General features: G+C 36.7%; 1 protein-coding gene across 3 annotated transcripts in view; it reads right to left on the bottom strand.

The window, feature by feature from the left end:
• The window catches only part of FCHO2 (FCH domain only 2), a 153,489-nt gene that overhangs the window by 23,665 nt on the left and 115,198 nt on the right, over nt 1-14,626 (bottom strand). For 2 of the 3 annotated variants that reach the window (XM_019517669.1, XM_019517670.1), the window contains 5 exons: nt 13,954-13,978; nt 12,092-12,134; nt 11,294-11,388; nt 3,359-3,462; nt 486-615 (listed from right to left, as the gene is read on the bottom strand). In XM_019517669.1, coding sequence (XP_019373214.1) covers nt 486-615; nt 3,359-3,462; nt 11,294-11,388; nt 12,092-12,134; nt 13,954-13,978 — 397 coding nt within the window. Of the gene's footprint in view, nt 1-485; nt 616-3,358; nt 3,463-4,078; nt 5,515-11,293; nt 11,389-12,091; nt 12,135-13,953; nt 13,979-14,626 lie in introns of those variants that run through there. The other variant, XM_019517671.1, reaches the window with a different exon arrangement.

The raw sequence follows: 14,626 nt of genomic DNA, 5'->3' as shown, positions 1-14,626 counted from the left end.
CAAATGAGCCAGCAGAATATTTAAATCATTATAAATCACTTAAAAGCAATTTTCATTAAAATAATTCTGTAGCTAAAGGAAAAAAAAAACTTATTTAACTCAGTTTCTTCGTATGATTAAAAAAATTACATTTGACCAACTCATCTGAATCAAAAGCTATTTTAGTATCAAGTAGAGTTATAAATACACATGGACATACCAAGCATGCATTTTAATTTTAAAAATGTTCACAGATGGATCTGTTACATTGTTAAGGGTCTACTAAGGTCAACAGTTCTGACAGGGGATCTGATCAGTGGACGAGATCATTCAGGGAAGGCTACAAGAAAACTGAAATGAACTTAATATGGAATAATCAGGTTGTTTCATAATAGACTGGTTGATTTAAGCTCTGATACATTGATGTTTATATTTTTTCTAAAAGAAAGATGTTACAAATATTAAGGGCTGTGAGGACATCACTTTAACTAAAATAAGTTACTTACCAACTGTGGGTGTATTTGCCGCGCTTAGTGAAGCAGACGAAGATATTGAGGACACACTCTCGGCACGTGCCAAAGGGGCGGTAGGTGGTGGACTGGAGTTAGAAGTCAATGGTGGACTGAATGGCCTAGGCTTAACATTAAGTATAACAATATCATTACAGAGCTGTATGGGATACTAAATGGACAAACAACAAATTTAGAAAAGATCTCTTCATCTGACTCATTCCCTACCTAATGCATCATTATTCCTTTCTGCATATTTATATCTAGTGCTTCATGCACCTTGATTTTCTATAAAAACAATTTTAACCATTTTGCCTGGGAAGAAATTCCACAGTGTAATAGGATTTATGATTCAAGATTTTTCCTTAATACTATCTTTAATGTGTCCGCATGAGGTTTTGCTTTGTTACGGTACAGCCTGACGTAATCCTGTATGAGGCTGAGCTACGTGTCACAGAAGTCCAACTTTGATTCTCCCATCTGAGCCAATGTTCCTGTGCACAGGAATACTTTCCAGGATTGGCTACTTTTAAGGGCCACAAAGAAAGGAAACAGAAGGTTGGTCACATTCAGAAAGTCATTTGTTGCTTTATATGAAGATGCTGAAGTGAACTAAGGAAAACTGAATTTAAGATAGTACAACATTCCTTGTATCCTGCCTTGCACCCCTGATGCAAACTAAATGATGCTATGTAAGGGTGGTTATATACTCAAGACTGCTGAATAAGGAAGGATTGGATTAAATCTCAATAATACTCAGCTACATTATTAGTAATACAAACAAGGGAGAAAAAACTTGTTTAAATGTCTGTATCAGTTTCTCCATTCAGTGATAAAAAACTCTGGACTCTTTTGACCTAACCTGAGAAGTACCTAACAAAGAGCATCTCTGAATTTTCCAAAATCTCTATTCAGATTACATAAAAAATTGTATTACTAAATACCATGTTTACTCAAATATACAGTAAGGGTTTATGCCACAATCAGCATGGGGAAAAATACCCCCCAACTTCTTCCTCCTTTGGCCCCTTCCCCTCTTCTTACTGTCAGACCATGCTCTCCTGAAGCACATTGAAGTGGGGGTCAAATATGAAAACAGTGACTTTGAAATAAACATACCTGTAGCATTTTGCATATAGTACCCACAGACTTAGTTAATTGAAAACTGATGCATTTTACCTTTGTTTGAAGCTGCTGTAAGTTTTAGCACAAGTACGCCATATACACACTTTTAAGCAGCACTTTTGTACCCATGTATATATACCATGCATGATATTAGTTCAAAGCCAAGACTCATACATTTACTATGTAGTTCACTGGGCTAGGCCCCAGCGGAGTCAACAGCATTTCCAGCCATGGTGACCCCACAGCTCAGCACTGCTCAATATGTGCACTCTCTAGAACCCCGCCTACAAAGAATTCATGTGCTAATTAACCCTCACTCACGAGTGGAACCAGGCGTTCATCATGAACCTTGGAATCCTCAAAAAATTGATATGCAGTTGAGACTCAGGACAACCTGGTCCAGCTCCACCTCATGGAGGGTGGGAACACACTAGACATATTAGACTGGCTGAGAGAGGGGACAAGAGGATTCTGGGTGAAATGTTTGGGGTCCTGTTTGGTGATGTTTGTCAGATATTTAAGGCTGGTGAAGAAACAAGAATCATTTAAAATGGGAAAGAAAGGCGCAGCTTAGCTGTGGGAGTGAAGAGGAAGTAAAAATGTAAGTAATGTAGTGGCTCACCATGACTAAAAAGAATGCTGAAGGAGACTGTTCTCAATAGGCATTACCATATATCTTATTCAGATAGGTAAATGCAGCTCATCTTTGTGGTAGGTTCCCATCATTGTTTGCCCCATATGGTCTGTGTGTTTTACAGTTATGCTCAGTGTTGGCTGCATTTAATCAGCTTTATAGTTGGTTTCCATCACTGAGCACATCCTGCTTTTGGCAGCAGTTTAATGATAAGCAATGTAGTTAATGAGGTTTCCTTGTATGCAAATATAGGGGAACAAAATCTTGTCTTGTATTTGAATAAATATGGTATTTGTCTCATGACTTATTTATAGATGGGAGCCATAAAAAAAACAGCTGAAGAGTAGAAGCATGATGTTGGACAATGTGTAAGGGCAATTCATCTTTCTGTTTCTTTTTCCATACGACACAAGGACAAAGCAGTGATACAAATCTACTCTAACCTCTGTCTGTCTCGAGGACAGAACCAGCAACTATCCATTTGATATCTCCTACACTCTGACATCATAAGACAGCTTCCCTTTCACACCAAGACTAACTTAACTATAATAGGGTAAGTACAGGTTACCCTTGCTTTATGCTGTACATGTGGTCCTGGAAAATGGCATATAATTTGAATTCGCATAAAGGGAACCCACTTTACAACATAACAAATAGGGATACGTTTCAAGACCTCAACTGTACTCACCCCAGACCCATATCTATCACTTTTACAAGACAATTTTGGTACTCAACAGCAGAGAGGAGTAGGGGATAAGCTAGCAGGACGCTTAGAAGCTATAATGGGGGTGGCAACTACAGAAACACGTGTTGCAGACAATGAGCAAGGAGCACAGATCCACACAGGGGACTATATTTTGGTGCACGTCCCTCCCACAATGCACTGCACAAAGCAGCTGACTGCAGGCTTCCACCACACCAATTGCATAAGAGTGAATTTACCTCACATATAATGAATTTTTGGTATAAAAAAGCTCATCACATAAGAGTGAATTCGCACATAGAGCACTGCATAAAGCAAGGGAAACCTATAAGTGATATAGTTCCAGTTGACTGACATTTTGAGAAATAAATTATATAATTAAACAAAAAACTAAAAGTCAATACATACTATTTCATTAATTCCACTAAGTTTCCCTGTAGCCAGCTTTGGTCTGGAAGCAGGCCTTGGAGGTGGTACGATGGTTCCTACAGAAAGAGGAGTTGTTGGTCTTGCTGTAAGAAAATAATTTGAAGCAAATTACAATTGATGCACTGAAAATAAATGTAATTTCATTTGAATGGAATCATAAGAGTTAAGTTTCTAGTAAATGTCAAATGATATTTTGCAGGAATTCATAATTAATAAAAAAAATACCAAGGCCTTAAAGTGTAGTTCCATGGTACTCTGAAAAGTGATTCTAAAACAGCATTATGAGGCTTCTATGCTTATTGTTCCTGAATCATTCTAAGTAAAATATGCTCAGTTTTGAGGATAAAAAGATATAGCCTCCATCCCTGTAGAAGCCTGCCTTCTACTTCTTGCATCTCTCCCCTGTAATAAGACCGTAGGCCATTTTTAGCCCATGATGCCAGCTCTACAGTTCTATTATCTACAGATTAGACCATCTGAAAACCCCACTGATTTCAGTGGGTTTTGCACAGTGAAAATAAATTATTAGACTTCAGTAAATAATTCTATTGCTGTGCAAGAAAACATGCAACTCAGCAGAACTACCAGTAAAAACAAAACAAAACAACCCTCCAAAATGAGCACCTAGAATTTTGAATATGTGCCAGGGTGGCACAAAGCCTCAATAAGAAGATGCTATTTTTACAAGCCACTTTTTTCTGAGTATAATTGCAGTTGAGAATAGCTATTAGAAGTCATCCAGTGAGTATATGCTGGATCCAAATTGTGCTTAAAAACCAAAACAAAAAAGCCTTTATGCACAATTACATGATGGAAAGGCACTGCAGTGTATCCCATTCTCTCCCCCAAAAGCCTTTTAAGACATGCTTGAAGCAGAAAAAGTGTCACTCAAAAGTTATATTCAAAGTAGGGTTTTCAAAAGCAGTTAGCCTTTTTCAAGTCAGTGGCAGGTTTATCACTGTCTTGGGATGAAAGAAGAGTCAATGACGTACATATTTGATAATCCCATCTAAATTAGTAACACCAATGCCAAAAGTAAACAAAGGAGAGACTAAAGTTACCCATCAGTCCTTTAAATTCACTGTCATGCTTACTAGAAGCATAACATCAGGCTCAGAGATTGCTGCAGTCACAGGTACCCAATGAAAAGATGGAACCTTTTTAGCAAGTATTAGCTTGTGTCACAGCCCCCCTTCAAAATTAGCTGTATTAAGTATCAAAAAGATGAATATAGATTTTAAGCTTTTTGTCCTAAAATAGTTATACAAAAGACATTTAAAACACAATTTTTACAATTCTGAAATTTTCTTTTTCCTGAAATGTGATTGCTTACTGCTTCTGACATCCCCACAAAATATTTTATTCAGTGCTTTTTAAAAAGCAAAGTTATACACGATCAAGAAAAATCAACTCCACCAGGGCTGAATACTTATTTATATATCCTGACTAATTTGGGAGATGCAGAACTAAAATGATCATAAGATTTAGTATATTTTAGATGAGAAGATGAATTAATTTTATGTCAGGTGAGCAATAATGAGGAAGAGAAGGCAACTTAGAGTCTGCTTTCTGGAGTCAGTTATTAGGAAACAGCAATACACAATGCATGCTAGCCATACCCTTATATATATGAACACAAGCAGGGACTAAACTATAGTCCAGTGGTACTGATGACGTAGAAGAAATTTCAGCAATATTGCCAGTTTCTTCAATGAATAATTTTTCATGGCATGTAAAATTATTGTAAAGGTCACTTTGATCCTCAGAGGCACAGCTGTTGGAAGAATTCCCAAGCAAAGAAGGAGAAGCAATGCAGATACTGTCAGGTTTAAAATGCAATCTCTGAGACTTCTTCTGGCCTGCACTTGTATGCTTAATATGAAAAAGTTCATCAGTAAAAGGAATCCACTGACTCTGAGACCATGAAACAAGAGACATATTATCTGTGCTCCCTGATGGTGCTGTGATCACATCAAATTTGCATAGCATGCTAGTGGTAAAGTCTGGTGATGATGGGCTTCTAGACCCAGAATTTTTCTGGTTTCCAAGAAAAGATTCAGATATTCTACACCCAGGCAAATCAATGGTAGATGATGATGATGAGTAGGAGTTCCTATTTTGTTCTTTTAATGTAGCTGAAGGAAAAGGGAAAAATTGAAAGCTAGGAGCATGATGAAATTATATAAAAATGCAAATACAAGTCTCCCCACGTGAGAAATAACTGCTCTACTACACCTCCAAAGATGCATCACCTGCAATGTAAGAAATAAAGAATTCCATAATGTTTGAGTGCTTCATTTAATTATAATGCCTGGACTAGCTTTTATACCCTTTATGTTATTCAGTGGAAATTCCTGACTGCTTTTAAAAAAATCTCTTTTAATCTTTTCAACTCACCTTCACCTTGCTCACTAGTGCCCCCCTCCTCCCACTTGCTCTACATTTTGTATTTAAATTTTTTTTTTTTTTAGTACCCCAGCTCTCTGCAAGTCCGATCACAGCACCTGACAAAGTAGGCTGTCACCTATGAAAGCTTATGCCTCTCTGAATGAGTTAATCTCTAAGGGCATTTATACATGTGGTCCAGGTGTTGGGGGAGGCGATTTAATTAGAGCAGCTCTGAGAGCTTTAGTTAAAGTGCCCCCTCTGCCGCCACTTTTCAGCGTGGTGATTACCACGCTCCAGCCGAGTCTGCTCTGATGCACTGTAACTACAGCGCATTGGAGCAATTTCGATTTGCATGTACAGGCAGTCCTCGGATTTACGACACACCTGGTTCCTGAAAACCACATCTTAAGTCAAAACATTGCAACTCAGAACCAATTTTCTCATGAGAAACAATGTTATAAATGGGGGATTGTTTCCTGAACCAAGGCCCGATATCCTATTTTTACCAAAAATACCCCAGAATCTTGTACTCAGTCAATTATAGATGCATACTATAGCTACATTAATGCATTTATATTGTAAATAGCAATCATATTGTTTTGGAAGGACTTCTTTGAGGTGACCTTGCTGGACTTTTTGAAAGGCTCTTGCTTGGATTTTTTGAAGGGCTCTTGGCTGGAATCTTCTCAGGAGTCTTGGGTGCAGGTTTTTCTGGGGTCTTGTCTACTTTCTTAAAGAAAGTGTCCAAGGCAGTTTGGACAGATGTTCTCCAGGGAGATGAGCGTGCAGCGAACTTCTTCGCTGGCATGGCATGGCATCAGATCAAGCATTGTAAAGTCAAAACTGATGTCAAAAAGTTGAAACAGGGTGTCAAGTTATAAACGCTGTAAGTGCGAAACGTTGTTAAGTCGAGGACTGCCTGTATAGGCACCCTATGGTACCACCCTGTCTTGCCTTCTGCCTGGTTATGTTAACCTTGTCATTTTTTATTATATTTTTTTAAGATGTAGTTCACTACCTTTCTCCTTGTAATACCGTTTTTGTCAGTTGCTTTAGATCTTATTTTCTTCTTTCCTCTAATCAATCACCATCTACTGAATGGTCTTTGGTATTTTATTTGTTTTTTTTCCTTCTTCATTCATTCAGCTCCTTAATATCTCTCTCATTTCCTACATCAAATTCATTACTTCTTCCACTATATTTGCTGTTTGCAATTTCTTCTCTCATGTCATTCCAAAATTTCTCACCCTACCTCTGATCAACTTACCTCATCAAGAACTTCCCCTGCCTTATCCTTCCATATAACAACTTCCATATCCTTAACGTCATCCTTACCCACTTGGACATATAGCTTAGAAAGCTCATCAGACACCAAACTTCCCACTCAGAAACAAATACACATGATGACATTTCTCCCTAGACTGCTGGGGCATCTTCACTGATTGTTTGAGGTTAGCTTAGCATACATTATACCCTGAACCAAACAGTGTAGCCACATTCATGCAACATTACAGAAGGGCTAATCAGCCTAGCTCAGAATTGATGCTAATTAGCATGAATGTGGCTACCCTGCTTCCAGTACAGGAAGTAGGATGTAGGGACCCATGGCACATATTTGAGAGAATGGTGGTAAAGCATCTGTGGTGCAAACCTGGCTTCAGTTCATATTAGGCAATTTCTCATTGCAGCCATAACAAGGGACATCTTTTAAGATGAAATCTTAGATTCTGTAGAGTTTATAGTGCTCCCAGGAAAGTTGTTTATTCATCATGGTTATACACATATACATATACACACAGACTTAACAAGTCTTATTTTTCCTGATAAATACTTTACACATTGTTTTTACACACACACACACGCACACACGCAAACTACAGACTTTTAAAATAAACTTTGGAAGAAATAGAAAAGAGAAAGAAGTACAGAAAAGAAGCAGTTTTACAATACAAATAACTAGACAAAATAATTTCTGTCATTTCTTAAGATAGCTATGTTAATTTCAAGTTCCAATACAGTAAAGTTATTTGCTGGATAACCAAAGATCACTTCTAAACTGCTTTGATTACCATTAGCTCAAAGGCTTTAGCAGTTAAGTCACATTCAATTAAATTAACACTGAACTGAAAAATACTGCCCAAAAGAAATGTTTTAAGCTTTGATAAAAAGGAAAAGAGTCACCATATGGTGACCTTCTAGACCTTGAGATGTCTCTCTGCCTCTCTCAAATGATAAGAAAAATAAGCAATCAACATTCTATGGACGTATGTATGTGTGCATGAGTGCTTGCATGTACACACAGAATATTCATAATTAGGCTTAGGAGAATTAGATTTAAAAAAAAAATAACCGTGACAATTATCCATGTTTATTTTTAAACATTTATTTAGATTTTTATTGATTTAAATTTTCAAGATCAGGCAGTTTAACCACCCACTGTGACAAATGTAACTTCTGTAGGACTACCATTAGCTAAGCAGCAGAGCTGCCATCAGCCTTGACTTCAGTCGGCCATAGCTCCCTCATCCACTGTGTTACTTGCTCTTCCTTTGTTTCCAGTACCCTGGGTTTTCTGGGAGTTGCAGTCCAAGATACAGTCAGTAGTTCTGTAGGACTGCTCCCCCCGTCATCACGTACTCCATCAGCCATAATTTTTCTTACATCCCCTGTTTTGATTATTAACGATGGAAATAGTTTTTTGTTGGTCTGAGAGTATGAGGCGAAATTGACTCTTATAAACATTTACAAATAAAAAATGAATCTTGCCAAGCCTATAATCTATATAGATAACTTTTTTAGTAGAAATTTTGGGGGTGAAATTTTTAAAAGCTTTTAACATTGGCTTAACTCAGCTTGTATTGAAATTAAACTAAAATTCATGCTGATTTGAAGGAAGTAGAGTCATATCAAAGCTGAGTGTTTTTGAAAAATCCTATCTACAGTGCCTAACTACAGATGTTCTTTCAAAAGTGATGCATACTCTCAAAGCAATATATATCAGTAACCTTCAGTGAAATATGGGGTATATCTATTTACATAATACAATGCAATGCTACGCAGACATACCTGGAATAGCTCTAAACATGCTAGTTTGAGTACTAGCAGCAGTAAGGCTGTGTCAGCATATGGCTCTGCTTGAATTAATGAACACTACTAAGAAGCTTGGGCAAAGTGCAATGCTAATGTAGCTATAATGCTTCCAATAACCAAACGAGCTTGCTTAGTGTTATCCTGAATATCTTTGACACAGCACTGCATTGTGCTCTGCAGACATACACTCAAGCAATGGATAGCAATTCATTTCTAAAAGACTGACTGACAAGTACTTATTTTGCAGAAGTCTAAGCCACCACTATTATAGCAAATAGAGTAAAATAATATTTTTCAGGGCTTAATACAAAGCCTACAAATAGTCAATGTGAGTTCTCTCATGTACTTCAAAGGGCCTGGATCAGCTCCTTAGGAACTTCTTTTTCTTACGTGTTATAAAGTATTTTTCTTATTGAATAAGTAGTTACTATTTTTACCCAAGTTACTGGCAGTATTTGCTGTATTATAGTCTTTAGATGGGATACAAGGGGAAGAAAGCTTTTATTTATTTTTATATGAGGAACAGATTGTGCTAAAGAAAATATCAAGAGATCACATATGAATTACAAATAAATTTGCATTCAACAGGGTTGCTTCTGAAATACCTTCTGAAAATGAGCATCTTGAGCAAACTACCTACAACAGACAGTCAACCTAAGTTTCTGGAAATCACATAAAACTTTGCTATCCAAATTTTGTATTGTCTGCTTCTAAATGAATAAAAATTCTTAAAAAATAAACTTTTAAGTTACCTTTTTATTCATATTTGATAATGTTTAAACCATTACCTATTACAGTTAAGTACCTCATTAATTTGTTGCAATATAAATACTCTCACTCCATAATTAAAATGTAGTTAACCATTTACAGAAAAATGTAGAGATAAGATTTTGAAATGCTTGCTTAGCCTCGTCATTTCTTAGCATTCCATGAAACGAATTGATTAGGTCAAAATATTCCCTAAGAAGATTAGCAGTTCAATGTAGAAAGGAGCTTTTTGTAAACTCTGAACAGAAATGACTGTATTTTCAAAAAAAATGTTTAGTTCCATTAAGCAGCTCTCTTAGCTCTTGGCTGTAAAGTGTTTTAAAACTGTAAAAACAATAGTTCATAATTTCTCTTTCATCAGACCTGTATTGTAAAGACCCAGTGAAGCACATTAGGGTATCATTGGGATGTCTACATTCCTGTTAACAAACCTAATCTGTTAACAATTACAAGCAAAAATTTATCTAAAAAAAAAATCACATTATTACATTAACAAAGAATGCAATAAATGTGTAATTGACAATCTATCATATCAGGGGTTCGTAAACTACAATCCATGAATAAACTGGATCCAGCCCATGACAGCACGCTCTGGTCACAGCAGCTCCAGCAGGGGAGGAATCGTGAGGGTCCTTGCACCTGCCTTTTTCTATCTATTCTTGTTGCAGCATCTGCTACTTGCCAGGGGGTGCAGGGCTGTGGCTCATGGCAGGGGCAGGGCTGTAAGCAGTGGTCTATGTTGGCAAAAAGGTTGCCAAACTCTGTATTAAACCATTCACATTATAATAACATTAAAGATCCAAAGCTTATCCTGACAAAGTCACATGTAGGGAGATAGAGAATCCAATCATGTACTTCCTGAAATGATTTTTCACTGTTTTTCATTGGGTTCTTCCATTAGGAACTTGAAAATAGGGGAAAATACTCTATTATTTTAAAATCAAAACATGTTTATGAAGGAGGAGGGTAAGAGAATAGGTTTCATTTTAAAAAGAGTGCCTGCAGCTAAATAGTCTGTGGTAACACTGTATTGCTGCTAGTGACATGGCTGAGTATTAAAACCAATTAAAGCAAAATGCCCCTAATTAAGCATGCTCCCTTATGTTCTTTCATGTGCAAGATTCAGTGGAGAAGAAAGTCAGAAGGCACAAGCATTAAAAAAAATCTGGAGTCACCTTTAATCGTTCTGTAACAGGAATACTGACCTAAAAGAAATATCCTTTCCTCTTTCTCTTTCCCATAGGGGAGAAAAAGCCCCTCCCATATCACAAAGACAATAGCCCAGGAAAAAAAGCAACATTTACAGAATACAGTAGCAGTAGGTGGATTAAGAAATACATGGGGGAGGCGGGGAGGGTTAAGAGGGGAGGGAAGGAAGAGTAGTGTGCAACTTGTTTAGATAGTGTACAAACAGCAGATTCTGCTCCAGTTTAATCTACTCAGTGCAGTAAGAACAACCCCCCATCCCTTTAAATAAACAATCAGCTAACATATTTTTACTCATGTATACAACTTACACCACTCTATGAAGGAGGTATGATTTTACAAATGTATCTCCAATAAAAGTAAAACCCTTCCAATGTTAAAAAAATAAAACAAACCAAGAAAATCCTAGAGTGTTTCTAACACACACTTAGAATCTATAATTTTTATTATGAGACGTTTTACCTGATGAGGATGAAGTTGTCAATGAAGCTGAAGACGATGATTCAAGAGAACTGCCAAAGACTGGATCCCATGCTAGGAGGTCAGTGGTCCCCTTTCTATTGCAATAATTCATTTTGGAAAATAAACATAATGCATATATATTTGAAACAATCAAGTTACCAGTCACTTATACAGTGCAGTTGTAGTGGGGATTAAGACATTCAGACACATGAATACTTTTTCAAGGAAAATACTGTTGGATAAATATAGGTTAAAAAACCCCCTGTTTTCCATATTAATACACACCAAAACAACTTCCTGTAATTAATTCATCCTTTTTGTTATATCAACGCAAGTTCAGGGATGGATATTCATTTCATTACAAATGTTGTGTTCTGACTTGCAACAGAACACATTCATTATTTAGTAATGTTCCTGTACAAATCTGTGTAGACCAGCTCACACTTTGGGCTCACCAATTTTCACTGTATTTAAGTTACAGTAACATTTTAATGTAAATGACTTTATTATACACCTATTTAATATTATTTTATCTATAAATATCAATTGAAGCAGGTAAGATGAAGAAAAGGAGGTAGAAAAAAGACCAGACCAAGAAAGAGTTAAAGAAAGTAGAAAATCCCCAATTTTTATAAAAAATTCTGAAATTATTCCTTAAATCCTAGGAGTCATTAGATATCCAGCCTAAACCGGATATCCAAGTCAAATGATAGATTTAAGAATTCTACGGAAAAACAAAACCAAACTCTGCTGAAATGACATTTAATGTAAAACCTAAATTTTAAATATGGCACTTACTCATTAGATGGAGCAGAAAGCTTTGATTTTGTTAATTCTTCACCTAAGCAAAAAATACACTATTATGACAAATAAAAGCTATGAAATCTGATTAACAAAATCATTCAGCTTCATGATAAAAATAATCTGGAATGATAATAGCTGTAATTAAAATTAACCCAAGACTGCTGAAATGGGAAGGATGAGTAAATGAAAAACAGCTACTTTTAAGAAATGCTACTGGTCACTTCATTTCACAGGAAAAGACAATTAAGGTATGAACTCTAACAGTTTAAAACAAACAATTTTTTAGTCTCTAGAATGCTACTGATTAAAATGCTAATCACCAACTCATAGTAACTTCTACTCTGCATTAAAATACGAATGGGCTACTATAAATTAATTCTACCATGCAACATGTCACATTTATTTCTGAGCATTTTGTATATTGGGTTTATTTGAGGAGATTTGTATTGGAAAATACAATAATGCATATATATTGTAAAATAAACATAATGCATATATATATATTTTGAACAATTAAGATTACCAAAGTCACTTGTATGTGTAAAGATTCAGTTCAGCTCCTCAAAATGCATATGAATCACCTTTTATATCTTTAGTAAATAGCACAGATATTTTAGACAGGACTGGGAATGACACCTGTTACTGTTTCAGTGACCCTGCACTAAACGGACTGAGATAACCCCACCCCTACCCAGTGGTCCAATTCGGACCCAAAGCAAGTAGGGGAAGGCCTCTGGAAGGGGACTGGGAGAGAGAGCACTACAAAGAACTTAGCTTGACTCTTCACTGCCATGGATTTTAAAACAGACATTTAAAATGGGTGTAAGATTTTTAATGAGGAAGAATACTGTTTTAGGAGGTGTGAGAACTCACAGTAGACGAGACAAAAGTTTTCAGGAGGAGAGGAGTGAAAGCTTGATGTGGAGGCTTGATTTCCATCATTGGTCACAAATAGCTATATCTGACTGCAGATTGTTGGGAGACCCTACAAAATCCATCTATTTTCTGAAACTTTTGGAAACAGTTGAGGAATTAGGTGTTATAAATTCTTTGTGTGAAGTGTATTCACTGCTTTGAAATAGTAGTAAATAGGTTAATTTAATTTTGCCCACAGATTTTTACTATGGCTGCTAAGTGGTTAATTCTGGCCTTGAACACAAATTAGATTTCCAGCAGTGGAAGCATCTGAGAAATATCCACAATCCTTCTAAGAGAATGAGCATTGCAGGTGTTCAGTCTACAGTTGCCCCCTCTATCTTCTGCTCTGTATGCCTTCCCCAGACCAGGTGATCCCAGTCTGGGGAAGGCATGGGGAGCGGAGGCTGCTCTAGTCCCTTCCCAGACCAGTCAAACAAGGAGTAGCTACTCCACTTCCCCCTTGGACCAGTCTGGCAGGGGACTGGATTAGCCACCAAACCACCTGTCTACACCCCAGACAGAGAACTCCCTAAGAGAATCTCTGGTCTAGGGAGGGGCCAGGAGCTTCAGTGACTGCTCCAGTCCCCTCTGGACCGGACTGAGGGAAGTGTACAAGTACCAGGAACATCTTTCTCCAGGAAGGCGCAAGTTTTCCCCAGGAGAAATTTAATGAATGCTTGTACACTTGTTGTTTCTACTGGGAGGGCAGAGGTTCTCCTGATAGCAACAGAATGCCTGTACATGGTCTATGGTAATTCAATTTTTATTATTCTAGGGCACTAGAGCTAGCAATAAGCATTCTTTTTCTAAACAATAAGAACACAAAAATAGAAATTTGACACTTTTTCTTCTCCATAAAATTCAATTTTATGACAAATACAGTGAATTTGAAAGGAAAAATATCAAGAATACCTTAACAGCTAAAAATTAACACTTACTAGATGAATTCCGGTTCATTTGTGCCTAAAATATAAATAAAAAATAATAGAAGTAAACATTCCTACCAACAACTTACTGAAATACTGAAGTGTTGAACTGCTATACATTTAGGAAGTATACATTCCTTTCATTATTTTGTTTTCAATGCAGGGAAAATATCCTGGAATTGGGAGAGGCTGGAGCATGAGCTTAGCGATAGCCCTATGGGAGCAAGTAAAATGGAGTAAAGGATGAGGGAAATAGTAAAAGCTACTGGGAGTTTGAAGGTAGGAATTGGAGTAGGGAAATGAAGAGTGTGAAGACATGGCAACATGTCAGTTAAGGGAGAAACAGATTAGAAAACTAGTTGTTTGAATCTGCTCTTGGAAACTTGATACTAAAGGATTTGTGGGACTCCAAGAGTGGAAAAAACTTACAATTTAGCTAGCTGAAATGAGAACAGTTCTCAAATACCATCAGTTATCACAGAGACTGAGGTATTAAATCAGCAAGACAAAAATAAAAACTTAGATTTAGAAAACCAGACAATAAAGCAACACTGAAATCAGAAGAATAACTTTTTAAACATACAATGTCGTTGTATTTGTCACACCTACTGATAAAACAATCAAAATATAATAACACTTCTTCACAGTTTAATATCGTCTTCTTTTAAGTGCTTTAGGATGATTA

This window comes from Gavialis gangeticus, unplaced genomic scaffold (genome assembly GCF_001723915.1).
Source record: "Gavialis gangeticus isolate Ggan-Ray unplaced genomic scaffold, GavGan_comp1, whole genome shotgun sequence".
Lineage (NCBI taxonomy): Eukaryota > Metazoa > Chordata > Crocodylia > Gavialidae > Gavialis > Gavialis gangeticus.
The sequence above is the reverse complement of the archived record's forward strand: the minus strand, read 5'-3'. Positions and strand labels throughout refer to the sequence as shown.